General features: G+C 40.7%; 1 protein-coding gene across 1 annotated transcript in view; it reads left to right on the forward strand.

Annotated features, from left to right (window-relative positions):
* CRB1 (crumbs cell polarity complex component 1) overlaps nt 1-20,523 on the forward strand; it is a gene marked incomplete at both ends in the record, with an annotated part of 253,942 nt that overhangs the window by 104,910 nt on the left and 128,509 nt on the right. Inside the window, one exon of the mRNA XM_079697271.1 lies at nt 2,387-2,968. Coding sequence (XP_079553397.1) covers nt 2,387-2,968 — 582 coding nt within the window. The remainder of the gene's footprint in view (nt 1-2,386; nt 2,969-20,523) is intronic.

Here is a 20,523-nt window from a genome sequence, read left to right on the forward strand (position 1 = left end):
CATAGACAGAAGACTCTATGACATAAATCACAGCAAGATCCTTTTTGACCCACCTCCTAGAGAAATGGAAGTAAAAACAAAAATAAACAAATGGGACCTAATGAAACTTAAAAGCTTTTGCACAGCAAAGGAAAACATAAATAAGATGAAAAGACAACCCTCAGAATGGGAGAAAATATTTGCAAATGAAGCAACTGACAAAGGATTAATCTCCAAAATTTACAAGCAGCTCATGCAGCTCAATATCAAAAAAACAAACAACCCAATCCAAAAATGGACAGAAGACCTAAATAGACATTTCTCTAAAGAAGATATACAGATTGCCAACAAACACATGAAAGAATGCTCAACATCATTAATCATTAGAGAAATGCAAATCAAAACTACAATGAGATATCATTTCACACCAGTCAGAATGGCCATCATCAAAAAATCTACAAACAATAAATGCTGGAGAGGGTGTGGAGAAAAGGGAACCCTCTTGCACTGTTGGTGGGAATGTAAATTGATACAGCCACTATGGAGAACAGTATGGAGGTTCCTTAAAAAACTAAAAATGGAACTACCATATGACCCAGCAATCCCACTGCTGGGCATATACCCTGAGAAAACCATAATTCAAAAAGAGTGATGTACTACAATGTTCATTGCAGCCCCATTTACAATAGCCCGGAGCTGGAAGCAACCTAAGTGTCCATCAACAGATGAATGGATAAAGAAGATGTGGCACATATATACAATGGAATATTACTCAGCCATAAAAAGAAACGAACTTGAGTTATTTGTAGTGAGGTGGATGGACTTAGAGTCTGTCATACAGAGTGAAGTAAGTCAGAAAGAGAAAAACAAGTACTGTATGCTAACGCATATATATGGAATCTAAAAAAAATAAAAATGGTTCTGAAGAACCTAGGGGCAGGACAGGAATAAAGACGCAGACAGAGAGTGGAGTTGAGGACACGGGGAGGGGGAAGGGTAAGCTGGGACGAAGTGAGAGAGTGGCATGGACATATATACACTACCAAATGTAAAATAGATAGCTAGTGGGAAGCAGCTGCATAGAACAGGGAGATCAGCTCGGTGCTTTGTGACCACCTAGAGGGGTGGGATAGGGAGGGTGGGAAGGAGGGAGATGCAAGAGGGGGGGTATATGGGGATATATGTGTACGTATAGCTGATTCACTTTGTTATACAGCAGAATCTAACCCAAAATTGTAAAGCAATTATACTCCAATAAATATGTTAAAAAAAAAAAACTTCTCTTTCTGTAGGAAGAGAGGGAAGAGATTTATCATTATACCTATTTACCAAAGTTTACATGCTATTTTCTTCTGACAGTAGTTGATTTATGTCTCATAAGAGCAAACTATTCATTTTGTAATTTTTAAAATTATAAGCCTGTACTCTTACCCACTATTATATTAGTGAGTAATATTGTGAGACAGGAAGTAAAAATAAGAGAATGATGTATTAGATAAATCCACATGCAAAAGACAGTGTTTTGTGAGCTGATGCAATTGAGTTGCCAAATCATAAAGATTCTCTGTGATCATAATGTGTGTAAATTCAGGGAAACTTTGTACACATGCAGATAGCCAATGAATTTGGAAAAGAATCATAGAATTTTTGCTTTCTTGCAGGTTATCATTCCAATTAGAATTTTAAAAACGTATCCCTAGAACAGAGAAGCTTTCAGAAAATTGAAAGTCCATAAACTTTACAACATCTGCTTCCTTGCAGTGGGACTTAATCTGTCATCTTTAAGATGTACACAATATTGTGTTGCTGTGAGGATTATAAATAATATCTGTGAAACACCTGACATGATTGGTACAGAGTAGACCTTCCACAAATAGTTGGTATTTTCTTTTATTTTTATGTTTTCACTTTTCTATGCTTTTCTTTTTAGAGCATAAATGGTGATTGTGATAAACAGTCATAAGCCAAAGTATAGTATTCATTCAAATATTAGTTTCAGTTCGTATATTCAGAGACAATTTTGTATCTCATCTCTCAGTATACCCCCAAAATTCTCCATGAGAGAATGTGAATTTCAAAATTTGGGATTTATGGGACAATTTAACAATTCACCCCATTGCTCAACAGCACTTATACCTGAGAAAGGAAAATGCAGGAGAAGCAAAGAATCTGAAACCAGCCATTTTTGTTTCTTATTAGCAGCTATATGAAAAAAAATGACAAATCATCATTAATGACAAAAGTCATTATTAGACAAATTTGACAAATTCATCACCAGAATGCAGTCAATTTTGTATTTCATTGAGTTTCTTTGAGATGCATGAAGAGCAGAAAGAAGAAACTTCTTTAATTTATTGTCCACCATTTATTTGTAAGCTTCATTCTGATGTTTTTTATTTCCTTGTAGATTCCTTTTGCAATAAAAATGACACCAAGTGCCTCTCAAATTCTTGCCAGAACAATTCTACATGCAAGGATTTTTCAAAAGACGGCAGTTGCCATTGTTCAGGCACGGCCATTAATTTGGACAAAGACTGTGACCATGAGAAAGACCCTTGCTTCTCCAGTCCCTGTCCAGGAAATGCCACTTGTGTGAGCGTCCCAGGACAGAGGAGGTTTCTGTGCAGATGTCCTACTGGGTACAGTGGGACCAACTGTGACACGGCCATTGCTCCCTGCGGCACCAACTCCTGCCAACACGGAGGCTTTTGCCATCAGGACCCTGTGCACCCTGTGTGCATCTGCCCTGCTGGATATTCTGGAAGATTCTGTGAGCTGGACCACGATGAGTGTGCATTCAGCCCCTGCCGCAATGGTGCTGTGTGCCAGGATGGAATCAATGGCTACTCCTGCTTCTGTGTCCCAGGCTATCAAGGCAGGCACTGCGACTTGGAAGTGGACGAGTGTGTGTCAGACCCCTGCAAGAACGAGGCCACGTGCCTCAACGAGATAGGACGGTACACTTGCATCTGTCCCCACGATTACTCCGGTAAGTGTGATTCCACTCGAATCCCAGATGATGTAATTAGCTTTCTCTTTAATATGACAGAAGCAGAAGTGACCTATTATGTCCCATCCAACTGCTTATGAAAATGGCCTTGACAGGAACTCATCAACAGATAGAAAGCTTCCTAAACTACTAAAAATCCACTGAGCTTAAGCATTTGTGTACTGTCACTGTCGTTGTTTTAAATGGAGTCCTACACTGTTTAAAACATAGATTTAGCCTAGAATTAGTGGGCTCTGCAGGACCTAGCCTTCTGGGTCCGGGCAGTACAGGCTCCCCGGCAGAGCAGATGCCCTTCGTCCTAGCTAACCTAACATGTGCCCTCTCCTGCCACCGCAGCCTGGTGGGGGCAGGCCACAGGATGGATATGGGTGGATGAGTTTCTAGTGTCGAAGTGTGATAAACACACCAAGGATAGCAAGGCTGACGGAGCATGGCGGATGAGATAAGTCATGAGTTTACTCATAAAGAAGTCACTTTTTGTTGAATCTCTTGGAAATAGCAAGTAATAGTCCCTCATAACTATTCACAAAGTTTCTGCTGATGTTGATTTAATAATAGAGTAACAAGCAGCTCATTCATTACAAGGCTACGTGCTGTTCATTATCCTCATGCTCGGTCTGCATTCCTCCCCCCTCCCGCCATTCTCCTGAGTCAGCTGCCCATTTAGGTCAGTTTTTCATGCCAACCATCTTCCTTACACCGTTTTACTCTGGATTTTCCATCTACTCTAAGGGGTCTTTGCTTTCTCATGTTCGTTCTAACTTCTGCTCACCACTTTCCTGGGCTTCCTAACTACTAGCTCTGTGACATCATTCTCCTGTTATGCCTCTTTTTCCCTTAGTTCGTGCCACTTTTGTAGCCTCCTGGGGTATTTGGCTTTCAACTTGCCTTTTCCCAACCCTTTGACACTTACTTCTTGGTCTTGTCATTCTTTTTCCAAGTATGCTAAGTAATCTAATTATTTAAAAAATATTCCCCTTCAAAATTTGTACCAGACCCCTCCAGGATCATTTTGCTAATATTACAGATTCTAGAAATGTCTATTTTACAAAGTAGACATATCCCTAGTGGCTCTGATATAAAATTTTCTCCCTCTCCCTTGACCTTCACCTACAGCTAATCTTCAAATTCTGTTGTTTTGACATCCAGGAGGTCTCCCAAATTGAGCTCATCCACTCTGTTACCAGTGCCCTGCCTCATGCCATCAGATCTCTTGTGTGAAGCACAGTACATTCTCCAGACTCTTATCTTCCCCAACTGGTTCTGAACAATGCCTCCAAAATAATCCTTCTAAAATAGACCTGGCTGTGCTGTTCCCTTCTGAAGGACCTTGAGAGCTCCCCACTACATAGAGACCAAGTTTAATGTCTCACTAAAACCCCTCCATAATTTGTCCCTTACTTATGGGTCATATCTCCACCCACCATTCCACCAAAGCATTCTATTTCCTCAAGGCATCTTCACTCTTTATTCTAGTGGCTTCCATCCTTCTGGAGGGCCCTTCCTCGATTCACAATATCTACTCTGTGAAGTTCTTCTTTACTTTCAATCCTCAGTTCACCACCCAACTCAAGAAGTATTTCTGACTTACTAGTAGCTATGTAGTAATTATGGTTATTTATTACTTCCATAGTAGTTTGCACCTCTATTAAAGAACTTCCTGTATTCTCTCCTCTTCTTGAGAGATCTGTGTTTTTGTCTCGTCCCACTAAAGTGTTAGTTTTGAAAGAAGTCATTTCTTATATTTGTTCTTTAATTCATCAATACTTTGGGGGTGTTTATTATATTAAGTTAGTGAATTAAAAAGAGTAGTACTCAGCGCAGTGAATAATGGTGGCTTAATAAACTGTTAGTGAATTGTTCTAATTAATTCTTCCTTATCTTTCTGGGCACCCTTCCTAGTAATGAAACTGATGTATAATAAATAGATATTAAACTAGATTTTACTTTCTCTTTTACTTTATGCCTATTTTATGATGGTAGAATGCTTGTGTCAAGTGGAAAATTATTTTGTTGAGTGCCTCTGAATTACCAATACCATGCTATAAGTTATGGGGCATACTAAAGGAGCTTATAAAACGGTACTTCTACATGAAAAAAACCCTTGTTCATATGCCATACTATCATATCCATTCTTTTAATTGAGTTATAGCAGTTGATTTCAATTATTAAGTTTAAAAAATGTTTTTATTGAGGTGCCATTGATTTGTAACATTATATGTTTCATAGAAACAGCATTATATTTCTACTTTTGTATACACTACAGTGTGCTCACCACCAAAATCAATTTTATTAATTTTTGAATAAAAATGAGAAGTAAATTTTTGTAGGGCTGGTTTGGGATTGCTTCTGTTTATAAAGGTCACATTTAAAAACCACTATAGTTTACTAAGATAATATCTTCGGTTTCCTGCTCCTAATACAATATCCTGAATGGTGACTAAAAGGAATAGATGTGAGATCAAATGTTTCAGCCATTTTAACTACAGTTTTCTGAAACAGTCTTATAATTGCAGAAACACAGCTTGAAAAATTACGTTTTACAGTCTACGTGTTTTTACGTTTACATTTTAATTTAATTGGATTGTAATGAATCTTTTAAGTGGTTTAAATTTAGGCATAAAAGATGTCAAAGGTGTGTCCCAAATGTGAAATGTAGTAAAACTCCATCATAAGGCATTTCACTGTGCAATAAATTAATGTATCCTGTGGCTGCATCATATCCCTGCTGGGCCTAATAAGGATCAATGCCTTTTCCTCACTAAAACACACAGAGTCCACAATGAGGACACTTCCCTTGCCCAAACCCTGATATAAAAGTGTTGTTCCCTATTTAAATATGTTCTCCTTTTGTTTTCCAAGAAATTAGCTACATTTTATTATTTCAGCTTTTCAAGGGACATATATACAACTCACCTGCAAACAGCATTTCAGTGAATGACTCAGAAGGCAGTAAGAACCAGGTCTATTATTAGCTGGGTAGGCTTGAGAGAGAAAGGTGTGGTTTAGGCTTGATCACCAGTCTCCTCCCACAGTGAGGTAGCCCGCATCTGGGATCTCCTCCATGGTTCTCAGGCCTGACTGCACAGGAGCAACTCCCCACGGAGCTCTAAGCCAGAGGTGCTCGTTTCTGCCTCCCGGGAACCACATTTACCTGATGATTCTAATGTACAGCCAGGCTGGGAGCCAGAAATTAAGTTTATGTGAACCTAATTGGAAAATTTTCTTGCACAGTCCCAACCTTTAGACCCTCAAGGAAGCTTGTTTTTTTGGCGCTGTCCTGTGGTTGCCAGTGTTCATGGCAGCTCAGGCCAATTAATGAGAAACCCAAAGAAGGTCTATAGAATCAGGGAAGAAGCTGGAGCTGAAAAGGACAGAAGAAAGCCCTCGGCCCTCAGCACCGGTTCGCGGAGGCTCCGGCTCGCCCCGGCCCTCCTGACGCATCCCGGAAACTATATCGCAGGCCCGAGCTGTCGCGGGCCATGTCCAAATTTAGAGTGATCATAAAGAACCTGGCTTACAGGAAAAAAGCCCGCGTTCCTCTGAGCAGCACAGCCAGAAAACTCAATAAATTTTCAAAGACAGGGAGGCAGGAGAGGAAAGAGTGGTAGCACTTGGAGAGAGGGTTCACCCTGCGGGGCTCCTCCGCTCTGCGCCCTCCTGCCGGGTGATTCACAAGCTACAACAGCGGGCTCCGGCTCCGAGAGGCGCTCAAGGTGCCGGCGGGAATCTGCGCTGCATAAGCAAAAACTCCGTTTCAGCTGAAAGCGAACAGCGGCCAACTTTTTTTTAATGAAAAGAATATTAGCTTTGAGCATGTGACTGCTTTTAGTTAAAGGACTTGCAATGGATCATTCTGTAATTGAAGTCTTCGTTAGAATTAGCCCGATTGACTAATGAACATTTTTCACGTTAAAATGCCTGCAGCATGAGAAGAATAGAGCTACAGGAGGGCAGGGGGAAGGCCAGTTGGATGCACGGTGAAGCAAAACAGTATAGGAAAATATCTTAGTTCCTCAACTGTAAAACAGATCTTTGGTATAAAAATAATCTTTTGGGAAATAAGAAAAAACACTATATTAAACGTACTTATCGACTGTAAGATCAATCTCTATTTCAGAAACAAAAATATATGAAGAAATTCACTTTATATTCAAGAAAATGTCTTAGTATACGGAGACCAGTTAGCACATGGAGACTAGTTAGAAAGCCATTGCAAGACCAGGTGTAAGACATTAGGACCAGACCTGGAAGAGGGGTATAGGCATGTAAGGGAAGAGTAGGTGTACCATCCCTAGGAAGAAGACTCACTGACATTTATCAAAGCCGGAATATTTCCAAACTTATTTTACCAACAAAAAACTTGAAATCCCTAATACGAAAATGAGAATGCATTAAAAGTTCAATTGCCATTTCCAGCTTAATGAATTTATAATCTCTACCAGTGGTTCTCAAACTTTAGCATGCAACAGACTCACTATTAAAGTACAGTTTCCGAGTCAATAGATCTGAGGTGAGGTCCAAGAACTGCATTTATAGCAAGTTCCCAGGTGATGCTGATGCTGCTAGTTTGGGGACCACACTTTGAGAACCACCGATGTAGACAATTACGTGGATTCTCATGTGGCATCCTTGATTCTTATTTCACAAACTTTATGAGACGAGGAAAAAGAGTCAACACAAAGTAGTTATATGTATATTTTAATATATTTATATTTTATTTTATATATTTTATTTTACATACTTATATATTTATTTTATATATACAGTGTATACATATGTATATATACTATTTATTACTGGAAACAGTTCCAGGTAAATGATATGGGTAAAAATAAATGTTTGTTGGATTCATTCAGTCATTAATTTAGTGAACAAGCACATATGTATATATTGAGTCCCTGCAATGTGTCAGGCATTGTTTTGTTTCTGTAAATATAATAAGAAAAGTGATGAAAAAGTCACCTTACATTCAAGAAGGAAGAGATAGACATGTATAAAATAAGTAATAGGTAGGTAAAAATATGTAGTAGGGTAGGTGGTGATAAACTCAGTGGAAAAATGTAAAACAAAAAAAGAGGGAATTAGGGATTAAACTTTAGGTAGAATGACCAGGGAAGGCCTCACTGAGAAGTTGACCGGAGAATAAAGTTCTAGGGAGGTGAGGAAGGGAGTCGGGCAAATGCCTTGTGGAATAGCATCCCTGGAAGAGGAACAGCAGATGCAAAGGCCCTGAGGCAGAGTCCTTGGAATGTTGGAGAAGCAGCAATGAGATCTATGTGATTGGACTGGAGTGGACAAGGAGGAGACATAATAGGGTCAGATTACTGAGACTTATAGGTCATGGTAATGACTTTGGCTCTTCCTCTACGTGAGATGGGAAGTTGTTGGAGAGTTTTGTTTTTTTTTTTTTAATGTTTGTTGAAGTATAGTTGATTTACAATGTTGTGTTAGGTTCGGGTGTACAAGAAAGTGAATTGGTTTCTTTTCTATTATAGGTTATTATAAGATATTGAATATAGTTCCCTGTGCTATACAATAGGTCCTTGTTGTTTATCTATTTTATACGTGAGTATCTGTTAATCCCAAACTTGTTGGAGAGTTTTGAGCAGAAGACTGAAATGGTTTGACTCGCATTTTATTTATATATTTAATTTATTTTTGGCTGCGTTGGGTCTTAGTTGCAGCACGTAGGATCTTCGTTGAGGCATGCGGGATCTTTCGTTGTGGTGCACGGGCTTCTCTCTAGTTGTGCTGTACGGGCTTCTCTCTAGTTGTGGCACGCAGGCTCCAGGTCGTGTGGGCTCTGTAGTTGTGGTGCACGGGTTCCAGAGTGCGTGGGCCCTATAGTTTGCGGCTCACGGGCTCTAGTTGAGGCACACAGGCTCAGTAGTTGTGGCACATGGGCTTAGTTGCCCCAGAGCATATGGTATCCTAGTTCCCCAAGATCTTAGTTCCCCGACCAGGGATTGAACCCCCATCCCCTGCATTGTAAGGCGGCCTCTTTACCACTGGACCACCAGGGAAGTCCCTTGACTTGCATTTTAACAAAATGTCTTTGCTTATTATGTTGAGGATATGCTGAAGGGAGAGGTTAAGGTAGAATTAGGGTGCCCAATGGAGAGTAATACAATAATCCAAGTAAATGGACTATTATTTGAGAGGAAAGAGTGAAAGAGAAGTATCACAATAGCACCTTTTTTCCTTTAAAATTTAGGACAGAAATGAACACTGAAGGATCACGGATCACGCAAACGAAATGAGAGCACACCTTCCCCGGCCTGCTCTCTTCTGCCCTCTGGCGGTATGTCCAGATTATTCAGCACAGGTCTATCCTTCACAATGTTTCTAGCAACCATGCAGGCTTCCTTAGAAGTTAGGATCGAAGGTGAGCAGGAAGATGGCGGAAAAGTAAGACGCGGAGATCACCTTCCTCCCCACAGATACATCAGAAATTCATCTACACGTGGAACAACTCCTACAGAACACCTACTGAATGCTGACAGAAGACCTCAGACCCCACAAAAGGCAAGAAACTCCCCCACATACCTGGATAGGGCAAAAGAAAAAAGAATAAACAGAGACAATAGGATATGGACGGGACCTGCACCAGTGGGAGGGAGCCGTGAAGGAGGAAAGGTTTCCAAACACTACAAGCCCCTTCGCGGGCGGAGACTGCAGGTGGCGGAGGGGGAAAGCTTCGGAGTAGCGGAGGAGAGCGCAGCAACAGGGGTGCGGAGAGCAAAGCGGAGAGATTCCCGCACAGAGGATCGGTGCCCTCAGGCACACACCAGCCCGAGAGGCTTGTCTGCTCGGCAGCCGGGGCGGGCGGGGCTGGGAGCTGAGGCTCATCGGCTTTCAGTCAGAGCCCAGGGAGAGGACTGGGGCTGGCGGCTGGAAGAGAGCCTGAGGGGGTTAGTGCACCATGGCTAGCCCGGAGGGAGTCCGGGGAAAGGGTCTGGAGCTGCCGAAGAGGCAAGAGGCTTTTTCTTCCCTTTTGTTTCCTGGTGCGCGAGGAGAGGGCATTAAGAGGGCTGCTTTGGGAAGCGCCGGAGACGGGCGCGAGACGCGGCTAAAGGCGCGGACCCCGGAGACGGGCGTGGGACGCTGGGGCTGCTGCTGCTGCTGCCGCCGCGGGGCCTGTGTGCGAGCGCGGGTCACTGTCCGCCCCGCCTTCCGGGGGGTCTGTGCACCCCGCCACTGCCGGGGTCCCGGGACCCGGGGACGGCTTTCCCGGGAAAGCGCACGGAGCGCCTCGGTCTGGTGCAGTGTCACGCCGGCCTCTGCTGCCACAGGCCCGCCTCACTCTGCGCGCCCCTCCCTCCCCTCTGCCTGAGTGAGCCAGAGCCCCCGCATCAGCGGCTCCTTTAAACCTGTCCTGTGTGAGCGAAGAACGGACGCCCTCCAGCGACCTACGCGCAGAGGCAGGGCCCGGTCCAAGGCTGAGACCCGGGAGCTGTGAGAGCAGAGAAGAGACAGGGAAATCTCTCTGTGCAGCCTCGGAGGCAGCGGATTAAAGCTCCACGGTCCACTTGATGTGCCCTGCGTCTGTGGAGTGCATGAATGGACAGCGAATCATCCCAAATTGAGGAAGTGGACTTTGAGGACAAGATTTAAGACTTTCCCCCCTTTTCCTCTTTTTACAACGAATTATCCCAAATTAAGGAGGTGGACTTAGCAAGATTTCAGACTTCTCGCCCTTTTCCTCTTTTTACAACGAAGTAACCCAAATTGAGGAGGTGGACTTGGAGAGCAAGATTTTTGATTTTTCCCCCTGCTCTCTTTTTGTGAATGTGTATGTGTATTCTTCTGTGTAAGGTTCTCTCTGTATAGCTTTGCTTCCACCATATGTCCCAGGGTTCTATCGGTCCATTTTTTTTTACAATAATTACTTTTTAATTTTAATAACGCTACTATATTTCATACTTTATTCTATTTTACTTTACCTGCTCTTTCTTTTTTTCCTACCTTCCCTTCCTCCCTCCCTCCCTCCGCCCCTCCTTTCCTTCTTTCTCTCTTTCTTTCCTTCCTCCCTCCCTCCCTCCCTTCTTCCTTTCACTCTTTCTTTTTCTTTCTTTCCCCCCTCCCTCCCTCCCTCCTGTCTTTCTTTCCTTCCTCCCTCCCTCCCACACCTCTTCCTTTCACTTTCTTTTTCTTTCCTTCCTCCCTCCCTCCCTCCTGTCTTTCTTTCTTTCCTTCCTCCCTCCCTCTCTCCCTCCCTTCTTCCATTCACTCTTCCTTTTTCTTTCATTCCTCCCTCTCTCCCTCCTTTCTTTCTTTCTTTCCATCCTTCCTCCGTCCCTCCCTCCTTTCTTTCTTTCTTCCTTCCTTCCTTCCTTCCTTCCTTTCTTTCCTTCTTCCTTTCTTTCTCTCTCTCTTTCTTTCTTCTACTAATTCTTTCTTTCTACTTTTTTTCCCTTTTATTCTGAGCCGGGTAGATGAAAGGCTCTTGGTGCTGCAGCCAGGAGTCAGTGCTGTGCCTCTGAAGTGGGAGAGCCAACTTCAGGACATGGGTCCGCAAGAGACCTCCCAGCTCCAAATAATATCAAGCAGCGAAAATCTCCCAGAGATCTCCATCTCAACACCAGCACCCAGCTTTAGTCAACGACCAGCAAACTACAGTGCTGGTCACCCTATGCCAAGCAACTAGCAAGGCAGGAACACAACCCCACCCATTAACAGAGAGGCTGCCTAAAAACATAGTAAGGCCACAGGCACCCCAAAACACACCACCAGACGTGGACCTGTCCACCAGAAAGACAAGATCGAGCCTCAACCTCCAGAACACAGGCTCTAGTCCCCCCCACCAGGAAGCCTACACAACCTACTGAAACAACCTTAGCCACTGGGGACAGACACCAAAAACAACGGGAACTACGAATCTGCAGCCTGCAAAAAGGAGACCCCAAACACAGTAAGATAAGCAAAATGAGAAGACAGAAAAACACACAGCAGTTGAAGGAGCAAGATAAAAACCTACCAGACCTAACAAATGAGGAGGTAATAGGCAGTCTACCTGAAAAAGAATTCAGAATAATGATAGTAAAGCTGATCCAAGATTCTATTTCCAAGATCCAAAATCTTGGAAATAGAATAGACAAAATGCAAGAAACAGTTAACAAGGACCTAGAAGAACTAAAGGTGAATCAAGCATCGATTAAAAACACAATAAATGAAATGAAAAATACTCTAGATGGGATCAATAGCAGAATAACTGAGGCAGAAGAACGGATAAGTGAGGTGGAAGATAAAATAGTGGAAATAACTGATGCAGAGCAAAATAAAGAAAAAAGAATGAAAAGAACAGAGGACAGTCTCAGAGACCTCTAGGACAACATTAAACGCACCAACATACAAATTATAGGGGTTCCAGAAGAAGAAGAGAAAAAGAAATGGACTGAGAAAATATTTGAAGAGATTATAGTTGAAAACTTCCCTAATATGGGAAAGGAAATAGTTAATCAAGTCCAGGAGGCACAGAGAGTCCCATACAGAATAAATCCAAGGAGAAATACGCCAAGACACATATTAATCAAACTGTCAAAAATTAAACACAAATCATATTAAAAGCAGCAAGGGAAAAACAACAAATAACACACAAGGGAATCCCCATCAGGTTAACAGCTGATCTCTCAGCAGAAACTCTACAAGCCAGAAGGGAGTGGCAGGACATAATTAAAGTGATGAAGGAGAGAAACCTGCAACCAAGATTACTCTACCCAGCAAGGATCTCATTCAGATTTGATGGAGAAATTAAAACCTTTACAGACAAGCAAAAGCTCAGAGAGTTCAGCACCACCAAACCAGCTTTACAACAAATGCTAAAGGAACTTCTCTAGGCAAGAAACACAACAGAAGGAATATACCTACAATAACGAACCCAAAGCAATTAAGGAAATGAGAATAGGAACGTACATATCAATAATTACCTTAAATGTAAATGGACTAATTGCTCCCACCAAAAGACACAGATTGGCTGAATGGATACAAAAACAAGACCCATATATATGCTGTCTACAAGGACCCACTTCAGACCCAGAGACACATACAGATTGAAAGTAAGGGGATGGAAAAAGATATTCCATGCAAATGGAAATCAAAAGAAAGCTGGAGTAGCAATTCTTATATCAGACAAAATAGACTTTAAAATAAAGACTATTAGAAGAGACAAAGAAGGACACTACATAATGATAAAGGGATCGATCCAAGAAGAAAATATAACAATTGTAAATATTTATGCACCCAACATAGGAGCACGTCAATACATAAGGCAAATACTAACAGCCATAAAAGGGGAAATCGACAGTAACACACTCATAGTAGGGGACTTTAACACCCCACTTTCACCAATGGACAGATCATCCAAAATGAAAATAAATAAGGAAACACAAGCTTTAAATGATACATTAAACAAGATGGACTTAATTGATATTTATAGGACATTCCATCCAAAAACAACAGAATACACATTTTTCTCAAGTGCTCATGGAACATTCTCCAGGATAGATCATATCTTGGGCCACAAATCAAGCCTTGGTAAATTTAAGAAAATTGAAATTGTATCAAGTATCTTTTCCGACCACAATGCTATGAGACTAGACATCAATTACAGGAAAAGATCTGTAAAAAATACAAACACATGGAGGCTAAACAGTACACTACTCAATAACGAAGTGATCACTGAAGAAATCAAAGAGGAAATTAAAAAATACCTAGAAACAAATGACAACGGAGACACGACGACCCAAAACCTATGGGACGCAGCAAAAGCAGTTCTAAGGGGGAAGTTTATAGCAATACAATCCCACCTTAAGAAACAGGAAACATCTCGAGCAAATAACCTGACCCTGCACCTAAAGCAATTAGAGAAAGAAGAACAAAAAACCCCTAAAGCTAGCAGAAGGAAAGAAATCATAAAGATCAGATCAGAAATAAATGAAATAAAATGAAGGAAACGATAGCAAAGATCAATAAAACTAAAAGCTGGTTCTTTGAGAAGATAAACAAAATTGACAAACCACTAGCCAGACTCATCAAGAAAAAAAGGGAGAAGACTCAAATCAATAGAATTAGAAATGAAAAAGGAGAAGTAACAACTGACACTGCAGAAATACAAAAGATCATGAGAGATTACTACAAGCAACTCTATGCCAATAAAATGGACAACCTGGAAGAAATGGACAAATTCTTAGAAATGCACAACCTGCCAAGACTGAATCAGGAAGAAATAGGAAATATGAATAGACCAATCACAAGCACTGAAATTGAAACTGTGATTAAAAATCTTCCAACAAACAAAAGCCCAGGACCAGATGGCTTCACAGGTGAATTCTATCAAACATTTAGAGAAGAGCTAACACCCATCCTTCTCAAACTCTTCCAAACAATTTCAGAGGAAGGAACACTCCCAAACTCATTCTATGAGGCCACCATCACCTTGATACCAAAACCAGGCAAGGATGTCACAAAGAAAGAAAACTACAGGCCAATATCAGTGATGAACATAGATGCAAAAATCCTCAACAAAATACTAGCAAACAGAGTCTAACAGCACATTAAAAGGATCATACACCATGATCAAGTGGGGTTTATTCCAGGAATGCAAGGATTCTTCAATATACGCAAATCAATCAATGTGATACACCATATTAACAAGTTTAAGGAGAAAAACCATAGGATCATCTCAATAGATTCAGAGAAGGCTTTCGACAAAATTCAACACCCATTTATAATAAAAACCCTGCAGAAAGTAGGCATAGAGGGAACTTTCCTCAACATAATAAAGGCCATATATGACAAACCCACAGCCAACATTGTCCTCAATGGTGAAAAACTGAAACCATTTCCACTAAGATCAGGAAAAAGACAAGGCTGCCCACTCTCACCACTCTTATTCAACTTAGTTTTGGAAGTTTTAGCCACAGCAATCAGAGAAGAAAAGGAAATAAAAGGAATCCAAATTGGAAAAGAAGAAGTAAAACTGTCACTGTTTGCAGATGACATGATACTATACATAGAGAATCCTAAAGATGCTACCAGAAAACTACTAGAGCTAATCAATGAATTTGGTAAAGTAGCAGGATACAAAATGAATGCACAGAAATCTCTGGCATTCCTGTACACTAATGATGAAAAATCTGAAAATGAAATCAGGAAAACACTCCCATTTACCATTGCAATAAAAAGAATAAAATATCTAGGAATAAACCTACCTAAGGAGACAAAAGACCTGTATGCAGAAAATTGTAAGACACTGATGAAAGAAATTAAAGATGATACAAATAGATGGAGAGATATACCATGCTCCTGGATTGGAAGAATCAATATTGTGAAAATGACTCTACTACCCAAAGCAATCTACAGATTCAGTGCAATCCCTATCAAACTACCACTGGCATATTTCACAGAACTAGAACAAAAAATTTCAAAATTTGTTTGGAGAAACAAAAGACCCCGAATAGCCAAAGCAATCTTGAGAGCTGGAGGAATCAGGCTCCCTGACTTTACACTATACCACAAAGCTACAGTAATCAAGACAGTGTGGTACTGGCACAAAAACAGAAAGATAGATCAATGGAACAGGATAGAAAGCCCAGAGATAAACCCACGCACATATGGTCAACTTATCTTTGATAAAGGAGGCAGGAATGTACAGTGGAGAAAGGACAGTCTCTTCAATAAGTGGTGCTGGGAAAACTGGACAGGGACATGCAAAAGTATGAGATTAGATCATTCCCTAACACCATACACAAAAATAAGCTCAAAATGGATTAAAGACCTAAATGTAAGGCCAGAAACTATCAAACTCTTAGAGGAAAACATAGGCAGAACACTCTATGACATAAATCACAGCAAGATCCTTTTGGACCCACCTCCTAGAGAAATGGAAATAAAAACAAAGATAAACAAATGGGACGTAATGAAACTTCAAAGCTTTTGCACAGCAAAGGAAACATAAAGAAGACCAAAAGACAACCCTCAGAATGGGAGAAAATATTTGCAAATGAAGCAACTGACAAAGGATTAATCTCCAAAATTTATAAACAGCTCATGCAGCTCAATAGCAAAAAAACAAACAACCCAATCCAAAAATGGGCAGAAGACTTAAATAGGCATTTCTCCAAAGAATATATACAGACTGCCAACAAACACATGAAAGAATGCTCAACATCATTAATCATTAGAGAAATGCAAATCAAAACTCCAATGAGATATCATCTCACACCAGTCAGAATGGCCATCATCAAGAAATCTAGAAACAATAAATGCTGGAGAGGGTGTGGAGAAAAGGGAACACTCTTGCACTGCTGGTGGGAATGTGAATTGGTACAGCCACTATGGAGAACAGTATGGAGGTTCCTTAAAAAACTAAAAATAGAACTACCATATGACCCAGCAATCCCACTACTAGGCATATACCCTGAGAAAACCATAATTCAACAAGAGACGTGTACCAAAATGTTCATTGCAGCTCTATTCACAATAGCCCGGAGCTGGAAACAACCTAAGTGTCCATCATCGGATGAATGGATAAAGAAGATGTGGCACATATATACAATGGAATATTACTCAGCCATAAAAAGAAACGAAACTGAGCTATTTGTAATGAGGTGGATAGACCTAGCGTCTGTCATACAGAGTGAAGTAAGTCAGAAAGAGAAAGACAAATACCGTATGCTAACACATATATATGGAATTTTAAAAAAAATGTCATGAAGAACCTAGGGGTAAAACGGGAATAAAGACACAGACCTACTTGAGAATGGACTTGAGGATATGGGGAGGGGGAAGGGTAAGCTGTGACAAAGCGAAAGAGAGGCATGGACATATATACACTACCAAACATAAGGTAGATAGATAGTGGGAAGCAGCCGCAGAGCACAGGGAGATCAGCTCCGTGCTTTGTCACCGCCTGGAGGGGTGGGATGGGGAGGGTGGGAGGGAGGGATATGCATGAGGGAAGGGATGTGGGAACAGATGTATATGTATGACTGATTCACTTTGTTATAAAGCAGAAACTAATAAAAAAAATAAAATTAAAAAAATGAATAAATAAATAAATAATAAAATTAAAAAAAAAAGAAGTTAGGGTCAACCATATCCATATCGTTATGCAGCGTCTTTCACATCCACACCTGAAACTTACCCTACTTCTCTGAATCACATGACGGTTACTCATTTAAAATTTCCTATCAGAGCTTTTTTTTTTTTTTTTGATAATTCTTCATGTTCTTCTCTGAGCTTTCTCCCGTAGTCCTCACCCATTCTGATTCTAAGAGGTAGCTAACTCTGACACTGCAATTACAGTGGCATTTATTAAAGGCATATTTTGAATTTCAGTCAGTGTGGAGATTAGAACCTATTCTTTTTTTTTTTTTTAGAACCTATTCCTGATGTTCCATCATACCCAAATGTATTTTTTTTTTTTTTGCGGTATGCAGGCCTCTCACTGTTGTGGCCTCTCCCGTTGCAGAACACAGGCTCCGGACATGCAGGCTCAGCGGCCATGGCTCACGGGCCCAGCTGCTCCGCGGCATGTGGGATCTTCCCGGAGTGGGGCACGAACCCGTGTCCCCTGCATCGGCAGGCGGACTCTCAACCACTGCACCACCAGGGAAGCCCACCTAAATGTATTTTTGATCAACTAAAGCACTTTGAAGCATCTATGATGAATCAAATGGGTAATTTAATGGTCATGAAAATAATCTGGGAAAAATAAAAGTATTATATATTATAAAATATAATCTTATTTCATGAGAAATAATATTATTATCGTTACTATTGAAAGTTTTTTTACTGAAGTATAATCCTGATTATAAAATTAAGACATAAAACTTGATGAACTTACATCAATTTACCAGGAATAATTTTAATAAATAGTCCATATTTTTATAAACATACTCAATATATGACACCAGTTTAAATAACACTTAAATATTGATTCTGTGAGCACCTACCTAGATATCTCAAATTTTACTCACCATGTAATATACCCATAACAATTATCTTTCAGACCTCAAAGGAAAATAATATATTACAGCTTAAAGAGAAATTCTGAATTTCACAGGCTGTATCTTTATTTTATCAAAGGAAAATTGTTGTTTTTCTATATACTCTTAATTATTAAACTGACCAACTTTTGGTCATGTAAAGGCAATTAAACACTGTTCAGGTCTTTGCGCAGGACTAGAGCCATTTGAAATAGTTTTTATGATGAAATGTAGTTTCTGGCTTTTGACAAATGTGTGTTGAATGAGTGCACAAGATAACAAATGCTATTTGCTCAGCAAATATTTATCACAGCCTTGCAAGGCACTGGACACTGTGCCGGACCGTGGAAATCTAAAGATGACTAAGGCAAAATTTATTCAGGGAGGAGGAGTGTAAACGAAAATTACAATCTCTCTCTGAACAGAGTGCAGAGGAAGCACAAAGGAAGATGCCGCTCAGGGTCAGGAAATGCTCCAGAGAGAAAGTGGACCATGAGTGGAGCAGGGATGCACCACTTCCAGGATGTAGAGCTGAGACTTTTGTCCTCTGGCTACATTTATTATTTTTTTTGTATGAATAACAATGAGCTGAATGCAAGGGGGAAGGACTGCAGAGATGTTTTAGAAAGGGGTGATGTCTCTCCCGTCATGTTTGCTCTGATGATTGGCTTGTGGTTTAGGCAGTAGTTACGGATGACGTGCTCCATCCTAAACTCTGTCTCTCTCCGACTCCTCCTCTTAGTGCCTTCCCAGCTATGAGCAGGGTTCGCAGGGCTGAGTGAGGAGGAGATATGGTCATACATGGTACTAACCTGTAATATGAGGAATTAGCAGGAGACAGGGATTCCAGGCCCAGCTTTGATGTTCTCTAGTGGTTTGATATTGATAAATAACAAGAGTTCTGAGCTTCTGTTTCCTCATTTTAACATCTAGGCATAATAATATCACCTAACCTCGGGGTCCTGGTGAGAATGACATGACTTAATGAAAGTTTTTTCATAAACTATTTAAGTCTATGCATATGCTGGTTGTCACTATTTTAACATCTTCAATATTGCTACTAGTACCATTGCTGTTTATATTTCTCTAATAATTAATGATGTTGAGCATCTTTTCATGTGCCTCTTGGCCATCTGTATGTCTTCTTTGGGGAAATGTCTGTTTAGGTCTTCTGCCCATTTTTTGATTGGGTTGTTTGTATTGTTGATATTCAGCTGCTAGAGCTGTTTGTATATTTTGGAGATTAATCCCTTGTCAGTTGTTTCATTTGCAAATATTTTCTCCCATTCTGAGGGTTGTCTTTTGTTCTTGTTTATGGTTTCCTTTGCTGCGCAAAAGCTTTTAAGTTTAATTAGGTCCCATTTCTTTATTTTTGTTTTTATTTTCATTCCTTTAGGGGGTGTGTCCAAAAAGATCTTGCTGCGATTTATGTCAAAGAGTGTTCTGCCTATGTTTTCATCTAAGTGTTTCAGTGTGTCTGGCCTTACATTTAGGTCTTTAATCCATTTTGAGTTTATTTTTGTGTATGGTGTTAGGGAGCATTCCAATTTTATTCTTTTGCATGTAGCTGTCCAGTTTTCCCAGCATCATGTATTGAAGAGACTGTCTTTCCTCCATTGTATAGTCTTGCCTCCCTTGTCATAGATTAGGTGACCATAGCTTCATGGTTTTCTCTCTGGGCTTTCTATCCTGTTCCATTGACCTATATTTCTGTTTTTGTGCCAATACCATACTGTCTTGATTACTGTAGCTTTGTAGTTTAGTCTGAAGTCAGGGAGCTCGATTCCTCCAGTTCTGTTTTTCTTTCTCAAGATTGCTTTGGGGGCTTCCGTTGTGGCGCAGTGGTTGAGAGTCTGCCTGCCGATGCAGGGGACACGGGTTCGTGCCCCGGTCCGGGAGGATCCCACATGCCACGGAGGAGTTGGGCCCATGAACCATGGCCGCTGGGCCTTTGCGTCTGGAGCCTGTGCTCCACAGCAGGAGGGGCCACAACAGTGAGAAGCCTGCGTACCGCAAAAAAAAAAAAAAAAAAGATTGCTCTGGCTATTTGGGGTCTTTTGTGTTCCCATACAAATTGTAAAATTTTTTGTTCTAATTCTGTGAAAAATGCCAATGGTAATCTGATAGGGATTGCATTGAATCTGTACATTGCTTTGGGTAGTATAGTCATTTTCACAATGTTGATTCTTCCAATCCAAGAACATGGTATATCTCTCCATCTGTTTGTGTCGTCTCTGGTTTCTTTCATCAGTATCTTATAGTTTTCTGAGTATAGGTCTTTTGCCTCCCTAGGTAGGTTTATTCCCAGGTATTTTATTCTTTTTGTTGCAATGGTAAATGGGACTGTTTCCTTAATTTCTCTTTCTGATCTTTTGTTGTTTGTGTATAGGAATGCAAGAGATTTCTGTGCATTAATTTTGTATCTTGCAACTTTACCAAATTCATTGATTAGCTCTAGAACTTTCTTGGTGTTATCTTCAGGATTTTCTATGTATAGTATCATGTCATCTGCAAACAGTGACAGTTTTACTATTTCTTTTCCAA

The sequence above is a fragment of the Hyperoodon ampullatus genome, assembly GCF_949752795.1.
Source record: "Hyperoodon ampullatus genome assembly, chromosome: 2".
Taxonomy (NCBI): domain Eukaryota; kingdom Metazoa; phylum Chordata; class Mammalia; order Artiodactyla; family Ziphiidae; genus Hyperoodon; species Hyperoodon ampullatus.